Source organism: Microcaecilia unicolor, chromosome 11 (genome assembly GCF_901765095.1).
Source record: "Microcaecilia unicolor chromosome 11, aMicUni1.1, whole genome shotgun sequence".
NCBI lineage: Eukaryota > Metazoa > Chordata > Amphibia > Gymnophiona > Siphonopidae > Microcaecilia > Microcaecilia unicolor.
The window spans coordinates 105325111-105348036 of record NC_044041.1 but is presented as its reverse complement, the minus strand read 5'-3'; the positions used below and the strand labels follow the sequence as shown (position 1 = coordinate 105348036).

General features: G+C 42.6%; 1 protein-coding gene across 1 annotated transcript in view; it reads right to left on the bottom strand.

The window, feature by feature from the left end:
• Positions 1–5215: 5215 nt before the first annotated feature.
• Positions 5216–22926, bottom strand: part of LOC115480023 (mitochondrial import inner membrane translocase subunit TIM44-like) — a 129758-nt gene continuing 112047 nt past the window's right edge. Inside the window, exon 13 of the mRNA XM_030218406.1 lies at positions 5216–5516. Within this exon, the coding sequence (XP_030074266.1) occupies positions 5397–5516 (120 nt within the window). The 3' untranslated portion in view covers positions 5216–5396. The remainder of the gene's footprint in view (positions 5517–22926) is intronic.

Here is a 22926-nt window from a genome sequence, read left to right as displayed (position 1 = left end):
CTTTCCTTTAATCACTGTCCTGTCCCCTACCTCAACGCAGCGGCATCCTCGGGCTGCAAGGGTCCTGTCGACACACACACTTGACTGGCTCAGCTCTGAGCATGTGTGTGTAGTTCTTCTCTGGCTGCAGGCTCCTTGATTGCTTTGCTTCCACGCACCTGGATTTGCTCTCTCTCTCTCTGCCTGGCTTCCAGGCTCCTTAATTGCGTTGCTTCCACGCACCTGTGTCTGCTCTCTCTCTCTGCCTGGCTTCCCTTGCTTCCCTCCTATTGGTCTTCTGGTTCCTCCTTCCCCTGCTCTTGTTCTATGGCTGTGCTCCTTCTCCCTGCTGGTCCCTGCTGATGTCAGACGCCAGCACTTCATCAGCTGAGCTTTTCCTGGACTCTCTGCTTTGGCTTCTACTTTGGTAGGTGTTACTTGCTCAGTGTTTGCTTCTTCTCTACTTTGTCTCTCGTTGCTGACTTTGCCTGTACCTGGATTACTCTTCTTGTCTGCTGCCTGCCTACTGACTTCGCCTGTACCTGGATTACTCTCTTGACCTGCTGCCTGCCTGACTTTGCCTGTACCTGGATTACTCTCTTGACCTGCTGCCTGCCTATTGACTTTACCTGTGCCTGGATTACTCTCTTGCCTGTTTGCCTATTGACATTGCCTGTACCTGGATCACTCTCTTGCCTGCTGCCTGCCTGGCCAATACATTCACCACCCCGCTTCCAGCTCCATCTCGTAAGTCCTGCAGGCCACCCGCACCTAGGGGCTCAACCTCTGGGGAACGGCGGTCAGCACAGGTGAAACCTGGGGTTGTCCAGCTGCCAAGCAGAACCTGGTCTGAGTAGCGGGCTCAGCAGCGCTCTACTTGGTACAAGAACTCAGAAGTCTGACAATCACAATACAAACCATGTGAGCAAGCTGAAGCCTTTCTTCCCCATCAAAGTAAAAGAAAGGATTATGTGGAAGAGAAAATTGTGTCCCCATCCCTGTCCATTGTCAATAAGTTGAGACCTGGGGGAGAGAAGAAAGTCAAGTGGGCAATAGCTTGGTTTCACCCAGCAGAGTTTCCATTGTTTCCAATTTCTCTGCATGTTTTCAAGTATTTGAACAAGACTAGTGGATACAATTTAATTTTGACTCAGCAGTATTGCATGACATCATCTTTTTTCACAAGTTGACTACAAGAACAGCTCCTTGCTAGCTGAATTAGGACCAATAAATAATAAAAACAAATTGAACTCAGAATTCAAAAGCTTTTAAAGAAGACAGCAGCTAGGCTTGAACCAGAAACAACAGGCAGGGCCTATAATTATGCAGAAATTGATTAGGATAAGTAAATCAGGAAAGGGTCTGAGAACATAATAGCATACCGGTTCAGACCAATGGTCCATCTAGCCCAGTATCCAGTTTCCAACAGTGACCAACTCTAGGTCACAAATACCTGGCAAAACCCAATTAGTACCAACATTCCATGCTACCAGTCCATGTCTGTGTCAATAGCAAACTATGGACTTTTCCTCCAGAAATCTGTCCAAACCTTTTTAAACCCCGATACGCTAACTTCTGTTACAACATCCTCCAGCAGCAAGTTAGAGCTTAACTATTCGTTGAGTGAAAAAATATGCATTGAGGTTTTTGGATATCCTTAAGGATCATTTCCTCTTAAGATGCCAGAGCCCTGAGCTGATCAGAAACAGTTTTGAAACCAAGAGATGACTGTGAATTAACTGAAAGTTGGCGAACATTGTCCTTCAGAATAAGGGCAAATGCAGAAGCATAAAAAGGTCAAAGCACACTATAACTTTTTTTTTTTTTAAGAGTCGACTTTAACATTATGCAGGTCTTGTCAGTAATAGTAAGATTTTACTATGAAAGACACAAAGCAAATAGGAACAACTAAAAAATTTTACCTAATTGCAAAAAAGTACATAGAAAATAGGTATAAAGAGGCCAGTTTTCAAACATTTTACCTATTGACTATGTATCAGTTTTTAAACGGAAGGTATGAAAATTACTGCAGGTCAGGCAGGCTTTTTTGCTTGCTTGTTATACAGGTTAATTTGTGCTTGAAAAGCATGTACACAGATCTCAAAGTGGAGATGATGCCAAAGACTATCTGAATTCAAGACGGTGTGGGACAGGCCAGTGGGATATGGGCCATGTGGTCTTTATCTGCCATCAGTTTCTATGTGGGAGGGGGGGGGGGGGAAACAATTTTCAGACAGGCATTTTACCTGTATTATCATGGTCTAGCTGGGTTATTGCTCCAGTATCACCAAACCATAAGGTACAAAATCATACAGTAGCTTCTAATGGCCTATAAACCTTTAAGCAACACTGGATTATTGAGAAAGCAGCACACATATCACCAAAGTTAATGAATTGACAATACATTAAACAAAGCTATCAATCAATAGCAGGGTTAAAAGGAGTTATTCAATTTATCTGAAATAGGATGGTACCATCTCTATCACATTAAAAAAAATGTTTATTAAATGCCCTCTAGTCCAAGGGTTTTTGCCCTAACCGGACATATCTGATAATCGTATCTTTTTAAAGTGAATTTTTTGAGAGGCTTCGTAACCTAGATATGGAACAGCTGGAGCTATTAGGCATATTTTGCCCATACACATGCAGGTTTCTTTGCTTGTGCAGAATTACATACAGAAGAACATCCTACAGGAAAGTCAGCAGGGATATCAGGCCCCACTGCCTGAAGAGAACCACTAAAGGAAGACAGTTGGAACCCCAATACCTACAGCACCCAAAGCCATGGAAAAATGCACAATTTCAGTATATTGCTAACACCATAGTGTGGCAGCAGAAAAAGCTATAGCTGCAGCAACGAAAAGTTGAGAGGCGAAGGGATTACTGGATGCATAGGTAGGAGATGGTAGAAAGAACACTTATACCCTACTGTATAGCCAGAAACACAAAGCATGATACACACACAAAACCTGACACCCCTCCCATACATGTACATGCTCCACAGGGATAAATAAACACACCTGATACAGCAAAATGTGTCTTCGTAAGGGATCTCTCTTTGCACTGGGCTCTCCACACAGACACCCTCAGTGTGAAGAGGAAAGGTACCAATGTATCGCACAGTAAGCTTTGCAACTCATTCTGCTGTCCTCAATTTCCTCAACGGAAAAGGAAAATGGCCCCCTATCCTCTCCTCTTAACCAGACCACTTAATGAACAGAAACAAATTATAACAAAATATTAAGCGGTGGCACTTATATTAGACTAAATACATTTTTGACAAGCTTTCCTCTGGTCTATTTTCCCAATAGTTCTGAAAAGCTGGTCAAAAATACATGGTTAGTCCAATAAAAGGTATTAGCCTATACGTCTGTTTTTATTGATTAACCTTGATCATGGTTATTAACCTCAACATAGCTACAGGGTCAGCTGCTTTCTATATCACTAACCAGAAGTTCTAGTAGTCACACTTGACAGAGAAAATGGAGTTCCTCAAAAGTTGCAATTATCTTTCAAAAGACCAACTTAAAAGTCACCCAAAATGATGTATTACACAAGATTGAGTGAATCTAAGTCTCTGCTTATCAGATTATTAGGTAACAGAAGGGCTCATTTCTAAAACCTGTAAATCCAATGCAACTACTATGGATTTAGCAGGTTTTGGAAATAAGCCCTTCAATTATTTTCTACCAGAACCTTTAAGTCACATTAGAACAGCAGGGATAACAACATCATAAATGAGTAAAGCCAGCCCGGTTTTAGAAGTAATTCTTTTTGGTTTGTTTTTTGTTCACCGTGACACACATTTCATTAGGTATCACATGATGCATAGAGAACAGTTCCTTGCATCAGGGTCCAGCCTTGTACCGGTGGGAAGGAGATGGCTGGAAACATCACTAATTTAACAAACAGGGGCTAGAGAAGTATAAAAAAACATTAGCACGAAGTTTTCCGGCAATATGGTGAACCAGGATGCAGAAAGGCACTAGAACAGTGCTAGCACTAACTGCCAGCTTCTTGCTTTGTTTATTGCCAAGTTTGCATCTTCTCGCCTTGCTAATCTGGGCTGCTGCAATTTCCAGGCAGTGCTTCTATCCTCTTCCATGAACAGAGACATACATTCAGGTTAATAAATTAGATAAAAACTCATTTTTTAAATTCTATTTTGAGCATATGCTCTGAAGTACGTATGTGCTGGATTCTCTCCTACACTACTTTTTTTCCCTGCTCTATCTCCTTTTTCTCTCTATGCTATAAGAAGTATGTTTGTTGGCATTCCTTTTCCTAAAATTTTTTTTTTTTTTTTTTTAGTACACCACATTAACCTGCAAGATAGATCAGGTTTATTATCAAAGTGATATCGCATTAACATAAACATCTTGGTCTTCTCTATGCTTGTCCTCTCAGTGCTTTATTTCCAGCTGGGCCATGGATATATTTCGAACAGCATCACCTTAGGGCAGTGGTTCCCAAACCTGAACCTGGAGGCACCACAGCCACTCAGGTTTTCAGGATATCCATAATGAATATTCATGACAGAAATTTGCATGTAGCAGTAGAAGTAGTGCATGCGGATATCTCTCATGAATATTCATTGTAGATATCCTGAAGACCCAGCTAGGGTGCCTCCAGGACCAGGTTTGGGAACCCTGCCTTTGGGAATACCAGCTTAAACAGAATGTACTGCAGTCACAGTTCTCATCCCTTTTAGTAGGGTACTGCTAGGAACAGGAGACAGTGTTAACCTTGCGTTTGGGAAAACTTTCACACCCATCTTGGCCCCAGGCTCTGTTAAGTTTTAATAAAAGTTGCCTCCTCAATGGTCTATGGTCATGCACTATTAGCACACACATCCCACCAGTGCTTCATGTGTGCACTCCCCTACCAACAGAACACAGTGACTCAAGCTCCCTCCTCAAATGTCAGCAGATCCAGACATCAATAATGTGGATGTATCCATCTATAACCGAATGCTCGACTCAAACCTAGCACTTCAAAAACAGCTGTACAGTCTCCCTCCTCAAAGATGGAAAGAACTGGCCGGCTTGCTGGTGCTGGGGACTGTCCTCAGCAGCCTCAGTAAGGAGTCAAAGATCTTAAATCAAAACAAAACAGACACCCCCACAGAATGCAATAAAATATCTTTAAAATGAATATTTCAGATGGTTAAGTCTCAGGCTGAAACTGCTTAAATTAACTGTTTGCAACATAATAGAATGCTCTGTTGACACCTGTCCCCAAAGCTGAAGAGGCAGACCCTTACAGCTCACACAGAGGCTAATAGTTCATGAATGCCTCTCCACTCAAGCATCTGGACAGGCCATGCCTCGAGTCATCACTGACACTGCACGTGCAGGTATGTGGCAGGCCACATCAGGTCGGGACATCCAGCAGTCCTTGCACAAGTACAGCTCCTATCAAAGAATCTGTTCTGAGCTGGAGGCAGAAATGTCCAAGAGGCGCCAAGCAGCATAGGGGTTAAGCTCATCCTGATCTCTGCACAGTGCCCAGACATACAGCATCCGCAATACCTTGTCCTGAAGAGAAGGAAAACAAGGAAATAAAATTACTGACCATGTTGTAGACAGAGACAACTTAATGGGAAGGAGTCAGCAGGTATTTTATTTATTTATTTAGTTGCATTTGTATCCCACATTTTCCCACCTATTTGCGGGCTCAGTGTGGCTTACAATACATTGTAAATGATGGAACTACAGTTTCTTACATTACATTACGATTATGGGTTACATTGTGAGCAGATAAAGGAAGACAAGATCAGATCAGTCGCCTTTGGGGCGTGGAAACTAAAGGATGTGGTGTGGGGGATTTACTACGCTGATCGAATAATAGCAAGTGACCGATGGGGTAGACAGTTTTTATCTGTGGGTAGATATTGAATGGGAGAGTACGGGGACGTGGAGTACGTGGGGTAATATCTTGAGGCATTGTTATGATGTATATGGGATTTATATTTTGCTCCTTGCGATATGTTTTGTCAAAGAGATATGTCTTCAATCGTTTGCGGAAGTCTGTCAACTCGTAGACCGCTCTCAGGCCGCATGGTAGTGCGTTCCAGAGTTGCGTGCTCTTGTAGGAGAAGGTTGAAGCATGTAGTCCTTTATACTTTATGCCTTTGCACTTAGGGAAGTGGAGGTTGAGGAAAGTTCTGGATGATTTTTTGGCGTTTCTGGGTGGCAGGTCTACCAAGTCGGACATGTATGCTGGGGCTTCACCGTGAATGATTTTATGCACTAATGTGCATATTTTAAAGGTGACACATTCCTTAAGTGGGAGCCAGTGTAGTTTCTTGCGTAATGGTGCTGCACTTTCGTATTTTGGTTTTCCGAAGATGAGTCTGGCCGCTGTATTCTGAGCTGTCTGAAGTTTTCTCATTATTTGTTCTTTGCAGCCTGAGTATAATGAGTTGCAGTAGTCCAGATGGCTTAATACGGGTGATTGTACCAGGTTGCGGAAGACAAATCTTGGAAAGAATGGTTTTATTCTTTTCAGCTTCCACATGGAGAAGAACATCTTTTTTGTTGTGTTGTTCGCGTGAGTTTCAAGTGTAAGGTGGCGGTCGATTGTTACTCCGAGGATTTTTAAATTTTCTGAAATTGGCAAGTTTAGTTTAGGTGTGTTGATAGTAGTAAATGTTGTTGTATTGTATTGGGAGGTTAGTATGAGGCATTGAGTTTTTTCTGCGTTCAATTTCAGTCGGAATGCATCTGCCCAGGTGTTCATGATGTGTAGACTTTGGTTGATTTCGTTAGAGATTTCGTTGATGTTTTGTTTAAAAGGAATAGATATCGTTACATCATCGGCTATATGTAAGGGTTAAGGTTGTGGTTTGATAGAAGTTTTGCTAGTGGGGTCATCAGTAGGTTGAAAATTGTTGGTGAAAGGGGAGATCCCTGCGGTACTCCGCACTCAGGTGTCCATGCAGCAGATGTGGTTGAATTTGATGTGACTTGGTATGAACGTGAGGTTAAGAATCCCTTGAACCAATTTAGGACATTGCCTCCGATGCCGAAATATTCAAGAATGTGTAATAGGATTCCGTGGTCAACCATGTCGAAGGCAGTTGACATGTCAAATTGTAGGAGGAGTATATTGGAGCCAGTTGCTATCCGTTGCTTAAATTTGGTCAGTAGGGTAGTTAGTATTGTCTCTGTGCTGTGATTCGAGCGGAATCCTGATTGGGCATCATGCAGTATTGAGAACTTGTCGAGATAACTGTGAGTTGCTTGGTTACCACTCCTTCTGTTATTTTAGTTATTAGTGGTATGGATGCAACTGGTCTGTAGTTAGTTAATTCACTAGCGTTTTTCTTTGTGTCTTGGGTATTGGGGTGAGTAAGATTTTTCCTTTTTCCTTTGGGAAAAGACCGTTTTGTAGCATGAAATTCAGGTGGTTCGTTAAGTCTAGTATGAATTGATGAGGAGCTGATTTCATGAGGTTACTTGGGCAGATGTCTAGTTTGCATTGGGATTTGGCAATCTTTTAAGCGTTCTAACGATAAGGTCTTCTGACAGTACTTCGAATTCGGTCCAGATCCTGCCTGCTGGGTGTATTCCGTCTTCAGGGTCTAGACAGTTCAGGAATGTTGAGTATTCGGTGGGGCTAGTGGGTATTCTAAGTCGTAGTTGTGTGATTTTCTCTTTGAAGTATTCGCGAGGTCGTCGACCCCTGGTATTGCTTTGTTATTGTTTATGACAGGTGAAGTGTCTAGCAAAGGAAGTCTTGCCTTATTGATATATTTTAATTTTTGAACATGTAAACAAACACGTGGATAGAAGTAAGCCAGCTGATATAGTAGATTTTCAAAGAAAGCCTTTGACAAAGTCCCTCAAGAAAGATCACCAGGAAATTAAAATCATGGGAGAGGAGAAAATAGCTAAAAGGCAGGAAACAGAAATAGGACTAAATGGTCAGTTTTCAAAAATAAAAAAAGGTCAAGGGCTTGAACTGGGACTGTGATGTTTAACAGTCATAAACCGATCTTGAGAAAGGAGCAAAAGAATTTGCAGACACACAATTATTCAGCAAAAGACAGTAAGGAATGGACAATAGCTCTATGAGGACAAACCAATGATACTTCAAAGATTTTAAGAAGCAGTGTTTATTCAAGGTGAAAATGAGAGATACAACCATCCAATAAGTTCCCAAGTTTGTTGTATTCCTCAGTTTTCACCTTAAGACTCCAGAAGGCGGCATTTTTGCCGAAACACAGTGTTGTGTCGAGTCTTCAACCTACAATAAACACTGCTTCTTAAAATCTTGGAACTATCGTTGGTTTGTCCTGGAAGAGCCGCTGTCCATTCCCCACTGTCTTTTGCTGCTGTACTTGTTGTGGGAGTCCAGTGTTCCTTCACCTCGGTGAATTTTTTCTTCCCACAAAGAGTGAAGATACTTACCTGTAGCAGGTATTCCCCGAGGACAGCAGGCTTCATTTTCTTAAAATGGGTGACACTGATCCATGTCACCTGGTCCGGCATGTGCCAAAGCTAAAAAGAGAGCTCTGTGGACAGCACTCCACTGCGCATGTGCGAGTGTCTTTCTGCCCGTTGCGCGAACGCGGTCTCCTCAGTTTAAAACTAAAGCAAAAAATAAATTAAAAATAACCAAGGAAACAACTCCAAGGGGAGGTGGAAGGGATTGTGAGAATATGAAGCTTGCTGTCCTCTGAGAATACCTGCTACAGGTAACCATCTTCGCTTTCTCAGAGAACAAGCAGGCTTCTATCTTCTCACGTGGGGAATCCCTAGTATCCAGGCTCACTGAAAACAAAAACATTGGTCAATTGGACCTCCTTGTCCACTCCATGTAGTAGGCCAATGCTCTCTTGCAATCCAAGGTGTGCAAGCTGCTTTTGCCAGGATGGGCATGAGGTCAGGGAAAAAATGTTGGCAAGACAATCAACTGGTTCAGATGGAACTCCAACACCACCTTCAGCAGGAACTTAGGGTGTGTGCGGAGGACTACGCTGTTGCAATGAAACTTAGTATAAAGGTGCATCCACTACTAAGGCCTGAAGCTCACTGACCCTGCGAGCTGAAGTAACAGCCACCAAGAAAACGACCTTCTAGGTCAAATACTTCAGTTGGCAGAAATTCAGTGACTCAAAAGGAGCTTTCATCAGCTGGGTGAGAATGACGTTGAGATCCCATGATGCTGGTGGAGGTCTGACAGGGGGTTTGACAAAAGCAAACCTCTCATGAAACAAACAATTAAAGGCTGTCCAGAGATGGGCTTACCTTCTACACATTGATAAGCACTAATTGCACTAAAGTGAACCCTTACGGAGTTGGTCTTGAGACCGGACTCTGATAAGTGTACAAGGTATTCAAGCAGGGTCTGTGTTGGGCAAGTAAGGGGATCTAAAGCCTTGCTCTCACACCAGATGGCAAACCTCCCCATTTAAAAAAGAGTAACACCTCTTAGTGGAATCTTTCCTTGAAGCCAGCAAGACACGGGAGACACCCTCCGAGAGACCTAAGGAAGCAAATTCTAGGCTCTCAACATCCAAGCTGTGAGAGCCAGAGACTGGAGGTTGGGATGTAGACGTGATCCCTTGTTCTGAGTAATGAGGGTAGAAAAACTCTCCATCTCCACGGTTCTTCGGAGGATAACTACAGAAGAAGAGGGAACCAAATCTGCCGCAGCCAGTACGGCAGACCAGAATCAGTTTCTCCTACTAGAGGTATTGGAGGATATGCATACAGAAGACCTGTCCTCCAATTGAGGAAGTCATCTGACGCTAAAGCCTGGAACAGAACTGAGGGACCTTGTGGTTGATCTGAGTGGCAAAAAGATCCATGGTTGCTCTTAAAGTGATATCGCTGAATGTGGATGGTGTCCATTCTCTTGTAAAAAGAGCTAGAATATTACAGGCGCTTAAGAGACTGCGTGCAGACACAGCATTTGGGGAAAGCAGAACACCTTAAACTAAAGAGGGGCTTTTTGGGGGATCTCTACTTTGCCGTTTATAACAGCAGGCAGCGGGGAGTGGCCATATTGATCAAGAAAAATGTGGTGTTCACAATGCATAAGCTATATCAGGACCCAGAAGGCTGTTTTCCAATTGTGGCAGGGTTACTGCAAGGAAAGCGGGTGGCTCTTTGCAACATTTACGCACCTAATTTATATTCACACAAATTCTTTATACTTTTGCCAGCGCGTTTGGCCACCTTCGATGAATATCCCGTAATCCTGGGAGGGGATTTTATGTTTCAACGTTTTTTTTATTGAAGATAATACAAAAATAACATTGTCACCATTAAACACGCAACAATCAAATACAGGTTTTCTAGTGCAACTTAAGTATGATAAACCGGCCTCAAACTTCTATATTTTATCCTCACCCCCCCCCCCCCTTCCTAGTATTTCTTTTTATTTAATTTCAGACAATTTTTTTATTGAGATCATCACAAAATAGTCTCATTTCCTAGAAGCCAACAAGCTGCAAGATCCGAGACAACATGGTTTTACCAGAGGGAAATCGTGCCAAACAAATCTCATTGAATTCTTTGATTGGGTAACTGGAGAATTGAATCATCGACGTGCTATAGACGTAATCTACTTAGATTTTAGCAAAGCTTTTGACACGGTTCCTCAGAGGAGCCTCTTAAATAAACTAGATGGGCTGAAGATAGGTCCCGAAGTGTTGAACTGGATTAGGAACTGGTTGACGGACAGACGACAGAGGGTGGTGGTAAATGGAGTTCGCTCAGAGGAGGGAAAGGTGAGTAGTGGAGTGCCTCAGGGATCGGTGCTGGGGCCGATTCTGTTCATATATTTGTGAGTGACATTGCCGAAGGGTTAGAAGGTAAAGTTTGCCTATTGCGGATGATACTAAGATTTGCAACAGAGTGGACACCCGGGAGGGAGTGGAAAGCATGAAAAGGGATCTGAGGAAGCTAGAAGAATGGTCTAAGGTTTGGCAATTAAAATTCAATGCGAAGAAATGCAAAATGATGCATTTAGGGAGTAGAAACCCAAGAGAGACTTATGTGTTAGGCGGTGAGAGTCTGATAGGTACTGAGGGGGAGAGGGATCTTGGGGTGATAGTATCCGAGGATCTGAAGGCGACGAAACAGTGTGACAAGGCGGTGGCTGTAGCGAGAAGGTTGCTAGGCTGTATAGAGAGAGGTGTGATCAGCAGAAGAAAGGAAGTGTGATGCCCCTGTACAAGTCGTTGGTGAGGCCCCACCTGGAGTATTGTGTTCAGTTTTGGAGGCCTTCCCTTGCGAAGGATGTTAAAAAAATGGAAGCAGTGCAAAGAAAAGCTAAGAGAATGGTATGGGATTTGCGTTCCAAGACGTATGAACAAAGACTTGCTGACCTGAACATGTATACCCTGGAGGAAAGGAGGAACAGGGGTGATATGATACAGATGTTCAAATACTTGAAAGGTATTAATCTGCAAAAAAAATCTTTTCCGGAGATGGGAAGGTGGTAGAACGAGAGGACATGAAATGAGATTGAAGGGGGGGCAGACTCAAAAAGATGTCAGGAAGTATTTTTTCACGGAGAGGGTGGTGGATGCTTGGAATGCCCTCCCGCGGGAGGTGGGAGATGAAAACGGTAACGGAATTCAAACATGCTTGGGATATGCATAAAGGAATCCTGTGCAGTAGGAATGGATCCTCAGAAGCTTAGCCGAAATTGGGTGGCGGAGCAGGTGGGGGAAGAGAGGTTGGTGGTTGGGAGGCGAGGATAGTGGAGGGCAGACTTATACGGTCCGTGCCAGAGCCGGTGATGGGAGGCGGGACTGGTGGTGGGAGGCGGGAAATACTGCTGGGCAGACTTGTACGGTCTGTGCCCTGAAAAAGGCAGGTACAAATCAAGGTAAGGTATACACATATGAGTTTATCTTGTTGGGCAGACTGGATGGACCATGCAGGTCTTTTTCTGCCATCATCTACTATGTTACTATGTATTTTCACAGCCACTGCTCGATGAAGTTCCATAGATCCTGTTCGTTTACAGTTTCAGGTAAGCCTACAATTCGGAGATTGTTTCGCCTTCCCCTATTCTCTTGGTCATCGACTTGTTGCATTAGAAGTGCGCATTGTTTTCAAGCGCCAAAATCTTCATGTCCGCCGTCTCAGCATGATCCACCTGGCGCGAGATACGGTCCTCTGCCTATTGGATACATGCGCCCTGCCGCTCCAAGGAGTCCTGAATTTGACCCTCCGACACTTGCAGCTTAGTTTGTCCTCAAGCACTGTCGATATCTGTTGCACTAAGTCTTTAGTGGTCTCCGCTGAGAGACTGGCCAGTGGAGGACTCGCTTGCGTTGCCACCATCTTGAGGCCCAAGTTCTGTGCGCGGTGCCTTCCTGTCCGCAGGGTCTTTGCAGGCATAACCCCCCTGCTCTACCGTTAAAATGAACTTGAGCTCGGTCACAGGGTGCACCAGGACTTAGTCTTGCTGACCAGGACCTTCTAGCCCCGCATAGGGAAGTTCTCGCAGGTAAATTACATGATTTTGGGGTGGCTGGAGCAGAGCTTGGCCAAGAGACATTCGCTCAGCTAAAGAGCATCACGTGACCCCCCAGACGCTTGTAAGCAGCTGGTAGGATTGTATGCGGGAGATGAGCATTGAAGCCTGGTACATCTTCCTCCCCAAAGAATCCAGGTTTCTATCTTCCTTGCCTGGGGCGCCGAGGCATAGTCCCTAGTACTCCTGGCTCGTTAGAGAGCAGACTCACCACCATAGAATTGTGAGGCAACTGAGGCCTATCAAAACCAGATGTACCGTGGATCTGATACTGGGTGTCAATCTTCTTGGGCATAACAGGGACTGACAGAGGGGACTCCCAGTTCTTGACGAGGACTTCTTCGAGTACCTCGTGGAGAGGTGAAGTCAGTCTCCTTAGAAGGAGGTATAGTCCAGGACCTCGAGCATCTTGGTCCTGGGCTCATCCTCCACTTCCAAAGGAAATGGAATGGCCTCAGCCATTTCCTTAATAAAAGATGGAAATGAAAGGCTCTCTGGTGAAGAGGGGAGGGTTCAGAGGGAATCCCATAAGACTCATCTGAGGAAAAATATCTGGGATCCTCCTCTGAATCCCATGAGCGCTGCTCCTGGGTGTCGGACAGTATCTCCCTATGGAACTGCCGAGACCGAACCTGCCTCAGAGAAAAATAAAGGGAGAGACCCAACCAAAGTCAGGGGTTAAAAGCGGCCCGATGACACCAGAAAAAAAATAAAATAAAACTTAAAACCAGGCAAAACGATTTTAAGGAAATTAAAGGAAGGGTAAAAACAATCCAATAAAAGGAGCCAAAGAAAAAGACGTAGAAAAATAGCTGGAAGGCACAAAATAGCTCTCAAACAACTAGGCGAGTGAGGAGAGGACAAAAAAAAGCAGCATCTTCTCCTCATGTGGAAAAAAAAGAGCCAAGACCGTGTTCACGTGACAGGCGGGAAGGCACTCGGGCTCCACAAAGGTCTCTTTTTTAGTTTGGGCAAAATGCTGGACTGGGTGCCACGGATCGGCGCACCCACTTTGAGAAGATAGAAGCCCGCTTGTCCTCAAAGAATTATTCATTCACATTTCACTTTTATTTGATATACCACAAAATCATAAGGAATATCTATAGTTTAAGTGAAATGAAGAGGTGAAGAAATTCCAAGGAATAGACCTGGGTTACGAAATTCAAATTAAATAATATAAACAAACACTGCAATAGCTAATCGCTATGGAAGGAAAGGTGATGAGGAGAAACACAAGACTCACAAAGACATATAGGAAGGAAGGAGGGAGATAACAGCGGCTAACCAATGCTGCTGAAGACTCCCCATGCCACTAATCCAAAGGAAATGTTTGGATAAAGTCAGAAGTCTTTAAGGCAACCTTCAATTTTTAAGAGGTTTCAAGATGGATGCTGAGGGGTAAATAAATCCAGAGAGAAGGTGCTATGACCAACAGCAGAGAAATGGTTAGGAACTGCAGAAGGACACTGTGACACTAGGATACCAGGCATCTAAATGGTACATCGACAGCAGATTAAAGTTAAATCAATCAGTGCAGTGATGTGAGTACAGAATGCTAAGTTCCAAATTAGGGAGTCACAACATTGTGGATAGTTCATTTAAATTTTCAGCTCAGTGTGCCATGGCTGCAAACAAGCAAATTGGAATTATTCAAAAAGGGGTGGAAACAAAACAGAATATCATTATGCCTCTGTATAGGTCCCTGTGGTACATCTGCACCTTGAATACTGTTTGCAGTTGGTCATTTCATCTCAAAAGGTATATAGCAGAGCTGAAAAGATTCAGAGAAGTAAGTGAGGGAGAGAGCGAGCGAGCGAGAGAGAAAAAGACAACCAAGAAAGGATATGATGGAAGATTATAAGTCACGAGTAGGATGGAATGGTCAAACAAGGAATGGTAATCTTTCAGACACAACAAGAGGACACTCCCTGAAATGAACAAAGTATAGAAAGTATTTTCTCCTGCAGTGCATAATTAAGCTGTGGTATTTGTTGATGGAAACAGTCAAAGTGGGGTTCCAAAAGAGATCTGGGCAAGTTCCCTGGAGGAAAAGTTCAAGTAAAATCATCAGCCAAGTAAACTTGGGAAAGCTATTGTTTATGCCTTGAAATAAGCTGAGAAACAGATCTACATTTGAGATCTGTAAAGACAGAATGCTCCACCCAATGTGCCTCAAACTGACTCAGCATAGCTTATCTTATGTTTGTGTAATTACATGCAGAACAAATTAACAGGGTCAGAAGTTAAAAGGTAATTACACTGAGGACCTAAAAATCAATGGAAGGAAAGTAGAAAATGCGGAATAATCTAGAATAAACTTCCAAACCATGAATTACTGTATATACTAAAATACAAACTTATCCGAGCATAAAAGGGGAAAAACTTGAAAATAAACTGGAGGTTTATATTCCAGTGTTTCTTCTTCCCCCCTTCCCTGTGTTGTCCTGCATTTCTCTGTTCCTCTTACCGTCCTCCCATGGCTGATGCTGTGTGAAGGAGGCGCAAAGTCTCTCAGGTCAGCAGCATCCCTGGATCACCAAGTCCAGGATGGTAGCTTAAGGTCTACCCAGCTCCCGTCCCCACCAAAACAGGAAGTTAAGGCAGCAGAAGCCAGCAGGTGTTAAGCATTCACAGATACTCAAGCCCCTGCAAGGGCTGACTGTGATGCTCTCAGCCAAGAGAGTTACCACCCAGACTCAGCTCCAGGGACACAGCTGACCTGAGGGACTCTGCTCTTCCTTATCATAGCGTTAGCCGTGGGAAGAAGGTAAGGGGAAAAAATGGAGGTCACTACAGGGGCTCAAATACAAAGCGAGAGGCAATTTTTGACCCTTTATTGGCAAAAATTTGTGTTTATAGTCGAGTATAAATGGTAACAATTTATAAATCTTGCTTCTAAGTCACAAATTGTTTAAATTCTGGATACACCCTTCTGACTGAGATACAAAACTCCCAGGCACCAAGTCACCCAGGTACCCAGCCCCAAGCATAAGAATAGCCACCACAGGCTGGGCTCAGGAACACCAGTCTCCCTCCAGCCTATCTGGCACTCTGGTGATACAGCAGTTTGACCTTATTTTAATGACAGCAGCAACGTGATCAGACAGATGCAGCAGGAAAGATTGAGAGTCTCATGTAGTGGTTACAGCCCACAGCAAAAAAAAAAAAAAAAATCTGGAAATTCTATCAATCACTTACTGCATGTGCAATTCCCTTAACGAACCCCTGCACAGATCTCTGCCCTTCAACCCCTTCATTTAAGATCCCCACACGCACAGACTAAGCTCCTAAGGACAAGCAGGAGTGTAGAAACTGACACAGCTCTGCTTAGCATGTCCCTGAGCACCTGCAGCTCTGGTAACCCTTGTGAAGCTATAGTTTAATATAGCCTAACATTAAAACAAACCATAAAGACAGGCTTATATATAGCATTGGCTCAGTCTGAAAGCAAAATAAAAATGTCATGTTTTTATTTTAACCCTGATAACCCACAGCTGATTTACTGAAGGCAATGGTATAAACTGTTGTTCATTTATTGCTAAGTAATATACTTTGAAAATCTTAAGATGTTAAAAAAAAAAAGCACAAAATACAGAATACCTCTCCCTCTCAAAAACTAACAATGGAATTTTCTAGCTCATTTGGGTTTCAGCACATAGGAATAAAACATACCTGCATGAATAGTCATTTATCTGTCTTCATCTCATTCCCAGTATGGCAGGTTTTAAACTCCACATCAAAGATATTTATTTATTTTGCTGTTTACTGTTTTTGGAGTATCACTCACTTTAAAAAGGACGGTCGACTAGGGTGTGAAAAATAGAGTACCTGTTTCTGAGTTTAGTTTACACCTGTAGGGGTCATGACAGTAGTTTTGAAATATACCAACTGGAGAACTTGCCATCTAAAGAGACAGCTTTGGAAACTGGCAAACTAAAAAGTTGTGGAAAATTAGAAACCCCATGGAATGGTCACATCTGTAACCCAACAGAAGATTAAAACCCAATAAACTTATCAGTATGATCCCTCTTCATTTCCAGATCAGTTCTTTAGATCAAGAGTTTTTGAGCTTGTTCTCTGTGACTACCACTATATAGAAAAGTTGGGGGAAAAGAATTGGCCTTCTGCCTCAGTGTTACAACCTGTTTTCCTTTTCGCTACACAAGGCAGTATGGACCCCATTGTGGCAAAGCAAACTAGGGGATGCGAAATGTGAGCCTTTGGTTTTTGTCATACCAAGATTGGTACACACGATTACGATGTGCCCTAACCTGCTGGATACTGGCATGTGCTCTGAGAGTGAACGCCACAAATTATTAATTATAACCTGATTTTCATACAAAATTCTTGATTTTTCTGTCAACCTGCCTCCCAATTCTCTAAGGATGTCAAACATCTTTTTGATATTCTAATAGTAGTCGCTTCAGTAACTATCCTTAAGAAATGGAAACAAAATTCTATGGTAACTTTTGTTTTGGTGGAATTCTGTTGCCTGATAGTGAAATATGAACACAGGATTATGGAGAAGAGTGAAACGGTGGACAGATGCCTAAGAATTTGGCACCTCTACTGGATTTTTGCCTAGAGAACCCATTTATTTTTAAATTCTATTATTCTAGATGATCAAGAGACTTGGTCAGTAAGATTTATTTCTTATCATGACCTACTTGTTATCTGGTTATTGTTATACTGTTGCTTTGTTCTGTTTACCTTGCTATTTTTTCTCTTGTAAATCAATAAAGATTATTGACCAAAAAAAAAAAGAAGATTAAAAACCCAAAGCTTAGATCTCTAAAAGGAAAGCTAAATGTAGCTGCATCAAGATGTTATCTGGAGTGTGAAATAGAACACAAGGGACATGTTCTGGGAAATAGGTTTTCAGTCTGCCAGCCGATAAACCTGACAAGAGAAACGTCTGCCCACAAGCTGTCACCTATCCTATTAGTGTTCACATATTATAGTTGCCTGTTTGCAACAGGGGCTCTCTGCAGACAGCATTGAGGAATGCAAGCACACTCCAGGTGATGTCATTCAATGGACCCGAACCTCTCTGATCACCACTTCACTCTTTGATGATCCTTCAGTCTGTTTTATCTGCGTGACATGCAAACAGCTTCCTTCGCACCTCCAGGCTCTCCTCAGCGCACACATATTTTGTTGGATCAGCCTCTGCAACCGCATTCCTTTCTAACCACGACTACCATTTCTTACCTTTACTTTCACTGCGTGATTTGAGTATATCACCGGCAATTTCCCCTACAGTACCTCAGTTTTCCTCTCAGACCCCGTATCCTGCACCGGACAGAACAAATTCAGCAGGTCAAGAAACTACAAAGCATACCACAATCACGCACCAACACAACTGGGGGCTCTGGAGTCATAGTCTCGCTTAATTGAGACCACCCCCCCCCCCCCCTCCACCTCCTACTGTGCCTTCCATTAAAGCGCTTCAGAACAAAAGAAAAGAAAACACTTCCGACAAGGGTAAAGGCAAACTTCTGCTTCATACAATAAAGACCTGAAGAAACCACATTGGATTTCTCATCCTATCAGAGGCGTTGACAGTTATTGTTAACTGCTCTGATAGTTCTCTTGAAGAACAGTATATCAAATATTAATAAATGTGAAACAAAAGTTCTCTCATAATTCCATGCCTCTTAACCTCAGCAGACCCTATGACATCTAGCTCAATTTCTCAAGTAGCTACAAATACCCCCTTATCAAGCTTCTCAGGTATTTTGCACAGGACATTCTTGTCACTGCATCTCAAAAAAGATATAGTGGAATTAGAAAGGTGCAGAGATGGGTGACGAAAAATGATAAAGGGATGGAACGACTTCCCTATGAGGAAATGCTGAAGCAGCTAGGGCTCTTCAGCTTGGAGAAAAGACGGCTGAGGGGAGATACAATAGAGGTCTATAAATAATAAGTGGAGTAGAATGGGTAGACGTGAATTGTCTGTTACTCTTTCCAAAATTATTAGGACTAGGGGGCATGTGATGAAGCTACAAAGTAGTAAATTTAAAACGAATCAGAGAAAATGTTTCTTCACTCAACGTGTAATTAAACTCTGGAATTTGTTGCCAGAGAATGTTGTAAAGGCAGTTAGCTTAGTGGGTTTAAAAAAAAAGGTTTGGACAGCTTCCTAAGAAAACGTCCATAGACCAATATTAAAATGGACTTGGGAAAAATCCACTGCTTATTTCTGGGATAAGCAGCATAAAATATTTTGTACTTTTTGGGATCTTGCCAGGTATTTGCTCGGCACCACCATTTTCAATATTATGAATGGTGATGCTCTGGCTTATCTATGCAACTGGATAACTTGCTTTTATAATGGCCCTGATCATAGGACTTTGCATCAGATGTTATGTTTTCTATCAGTGAGGCAGATCAAATCATATAGGGTTACAGGACAGGATTTCTGCTATTTTTACTGCCAAACTGTGTGTTTATCAGCCAAAGAGATTGTTATGTTCCATGAATCAGCTATTCTAGATGTGCCACTTTTCAGGATGTTAGGTTGGAGGAATTTGGCACTTAATTTTTTTTTTATATTGCAGGTCTGCAACTTTGGAATCAGCTCCCTCATGTATTAGAGATTTGCAGGAAATGAGTGGCTTCAGGAAACAGTTAAAAACATTTTTGCGTCGTCCGCATAAAATGCAGACTGATGTTACTGAGATCTTTGTGGTGGGGACTTAGTTGTATTTCCTTATATGTTAAGTATGAACTGTATTTTTTATCCTGACTAGTTTATGTTAATGGCTTAGTTACGTACCGTGTTTCCCCCGAAAATAAGACACTGTCTATATTAATTTTTGCCCCCCAAATGTGCTAGGTCTTATTTTCAGGGGCTGTCTTATTTTTCAGGGAAACATCGGGGTTGGCCCGCCCGCCCTCCGTCGCTCGCGGAATAACCTTAAACGCCTCCTTTCACCTTCGCAGCAAGCAGCAGCAGGGCAAGGCCACTCCTTTCTTCCGTGTCCTGCACTCGCCTGACATAACGTCCGCGAGGGCAGGGCACGGAAGGAAGGAGAGGTCTGCCCTGCTGCTGCTTGCTGCGAAGGTGAAAGGAGGCAGTTCCGGGTGGATGGAGGGGGGGCCCGGCAACCTCGGGTGGAGGGGGCTGCCTTGTCCGGCTCCCAGCAGCCCTGCTTTCAAACAAAAATTTGCTAGGTCTTACTTTCGGGGGGAGGCCTTATATCTACCAATTCAGGAAACCTCTACTAGGTCTTATTTTCGGGGGATGTCTTACTTTCGGGAAAACAGGGTATTGAATCTTCTTCTTATGCCTGTGCTTGTACTCTGACTAGACTGGATTAAGTGGAATATAAATTTTTACATGAATACATAAACTCACTGCCTTTTCAGATTCGTTCACTTACAAACTACATGGTATTTAGAAAGACTTTATAAAACCTTATTTCATAAATATGTACTACTCAAAAATTAGATAATATTGAACGCTAAGTTATAGTTCCTGGAATGTTGGTTTATCCAGTCTCTTGAATTTGTGTAATCCGCATAGAACTGTTAAGGTACTTGCAGGAAAAAAAAAAGTACTGTGTAACTAACATAACAAGAATGCAAACTGAACATATAAAAGATCCCTTCCTCTACTTACTCCACCAGCACTGAGACGAATGGAATGTCGCTAAAAAGTATTACCAGCACCAGATTGTGATCAAAACCATCTGTAGTCTTAGTGACAGCCTTAATAGTAAAGCCACAAAATCTCAGATCTATGGTCCACAGGGAAGAAAAATAAGGTTTGAGATTTCAATGCCGATCCTCAAGATCATAGCTCAGCAACTTCAGATACACCAGCAATCCAAATGAACAAATGGAAGATTATTCTACTTCTACATTTTAACCTCCCCACATCAAGCTGCATCCCTTCTTCTAAATCTCCAAGAAGCCACATACTCTCATACGATCAATATACAGCGACTCTGATACTGCTTCCAGAGCAGCTGCAGCAGCTATTGCTGCTCACTGCACAGCCTGGTTAAAAGCATCAGGCTTTAGAAAAGATCTTCGTGATGGACTATCTCCCGTACAAGATGTGTCCGTTAGTCTTTTTGGGGAGGAAAGTTCAAAGATGCAGTATCTCAAGTGAAGGATCATTCTTCACATTTAGAGAACTCTATTCGCAGCTACAGGAAGCCAGTGTTCCACCCAAGAAACGTAATAGCAATACAAAAGACCACAGCAATACAAGTACTTCCAATAGTTTTATCCAGATGTTATCAACCTTACCCAAGGAGTGCAAGTTGCAAATACTACCAGCAGCCCCATCTTCCAAATCTTCTCCAGCTTTTTGACTATCCCTTTGGTGGCAGGCTTTGACACATTTTCAAATCACTGCCAACCCATTGCATTAGATCATTGGGTACTTAAGATTATTTCCCAAGGTTAGAAGTTAAATTTTCTCAAATCACCACTACAGCAAATTCCTTTGTGCAACCCACTACTTCCTTCGTATATCAATTCACACTTGCAAGCAAATGCGATTGAGGAAGTACTAGCACAACCTTTAACATGAAGGTTTCTTTTCTTTTCCTCATTCCTCCCCCCCCCCCCCCAAAAAAAAAAAACAAAAACAAAAAAACAAGAGGCTTACACTGTATCAAAAAAGAAAACTTCAGAAGCTACCATTCTTCCACTCCTGAATCACAATTGGCTGCTGCCCACATCCAAGTAACTGGCAGTTTCTAAAATTCACTTTCCTTCAGCACCAAGGGTTTTCACAAACTATCTAGCTGTCATGGGTGCAGATAATCGAAAAGAGGGCCACTACATCTTTCCATATCTTCATGGCTAGCCGATCTTTCAGTTTGCTGCCCTTCACACCTCAAATGCTACCATCACTACTAATCCCCACAAAAGCTCTGCAGTTCACTGAAGCTGGTTCAGACACTATAGCTAACAAGGGCTTTTTTGCCAGATGACAAACTCTTCAGACTCTTGCTTACATGTTGTTTCACATATACACTGCTTCAGCTCACACCTTTCTACATCTTCTTGGGCACACAGAAGCAACGATATATGTAGTTCCCTTAGTAGACTGCATATGCTTCATCTTCAATGGCATCTAAAAATATATTGGAAGACGTCTTTAACCCCTCAGCAAGGTTGGGGGGGGGGGGGGGGGGAACCGAATGACAAGCAGGGTACACTTTTCGCTGAAGTTTTCTGGCTTCTTGTTTGAATCTCACTGTAGGATGTTCTTTTCAACCTCATCTACCACATCTAATTTTAACAGATGCATCCACTGTAGGATGGGGAGCTCAAATAAGGACTCAGAGTCCATGGAACAAATACGAACAAAATATACACAAATCTTCTAGACCTCAGAGCTGTTTTCAATGCACTTTGAGCTTTTGGGCCTTGGATTTGTTACAGTATTGTTCTGGTCAGAAGAGACAATCAGGTGACCATGTTTTACATAAAAAAGTCAAGTCTGGACCTGGAGTATCCTTTGCCAGTCAGGTTTTCAGGATATCCACAATTAACATGCATGAAAGATTTGCATACAATGGAGGCAATGTATGCAAATCAAGTTCATGCATATTCATTGTGGACATCCTGAAACCTGACTGGCAAGGGGTACGCCAGGACTGGACTCGGGAAACACTGCTATAGACCAACCACTTGGTCATTATCCTATGTTGCTGACACAGGAAGATGGATGGGTCTTGCATCCCAATCTCAAGGCTTTGTCCCAACAGCCTTGAAATTAAGTGGAACTTAATTGAACCTCTATCATACCCACGAAAACAGCACCTTGGAGATCTTGTCAGGCTAAAAAACAACACACATAAAAACACAGAATCTCAAAATGAGGACCCCCAATACCTACCCTCTGACAATCCTTACATATCTGCCCCACCTTTCAGTTCATGCTCACTAGAAGCAAAGCGTTCAGAATAGTAAAGATATTGAGTGGCATGAAAGTATTCTTTCAAGGCAGCCTGGCTCCTGAAGAAGCTGCCTAAGGTGAAACTGAAGGCTCCTTAGAACTCATAAGCAGCCTTGAACAAGATAAGTGCATTATCAGTATAATATAAAGATAAAAATGGTTTGCTATTGCCACTGCAAATGTTATAATAAGTATTTAGTCACTATAGTTTTTTGAAATATAAAATTAAAAAAGGGGTTTTGTAGCCCAATGATAGTGAAACAAAAATGGAAGAAGGCTTGTCATATGCCTAATATAAGGCTATGAAGTCACTGAAGTCTTTCCCCCCCAATTTTGAAAAAAAATGTAATTGCTTGATAAGAAGATAACTTTGGAAACGTGTGTATTACTATATGTTTTAATCATTCGAGTAGAAGGTGTCTTATGAAACACTATCAGTCAGGCTACGTCTCGCGGCCATTTCAGCTCATTATTGTCTCCTTTAGGTAAATCTCTCATTACCCATCCTATTATAACTCACT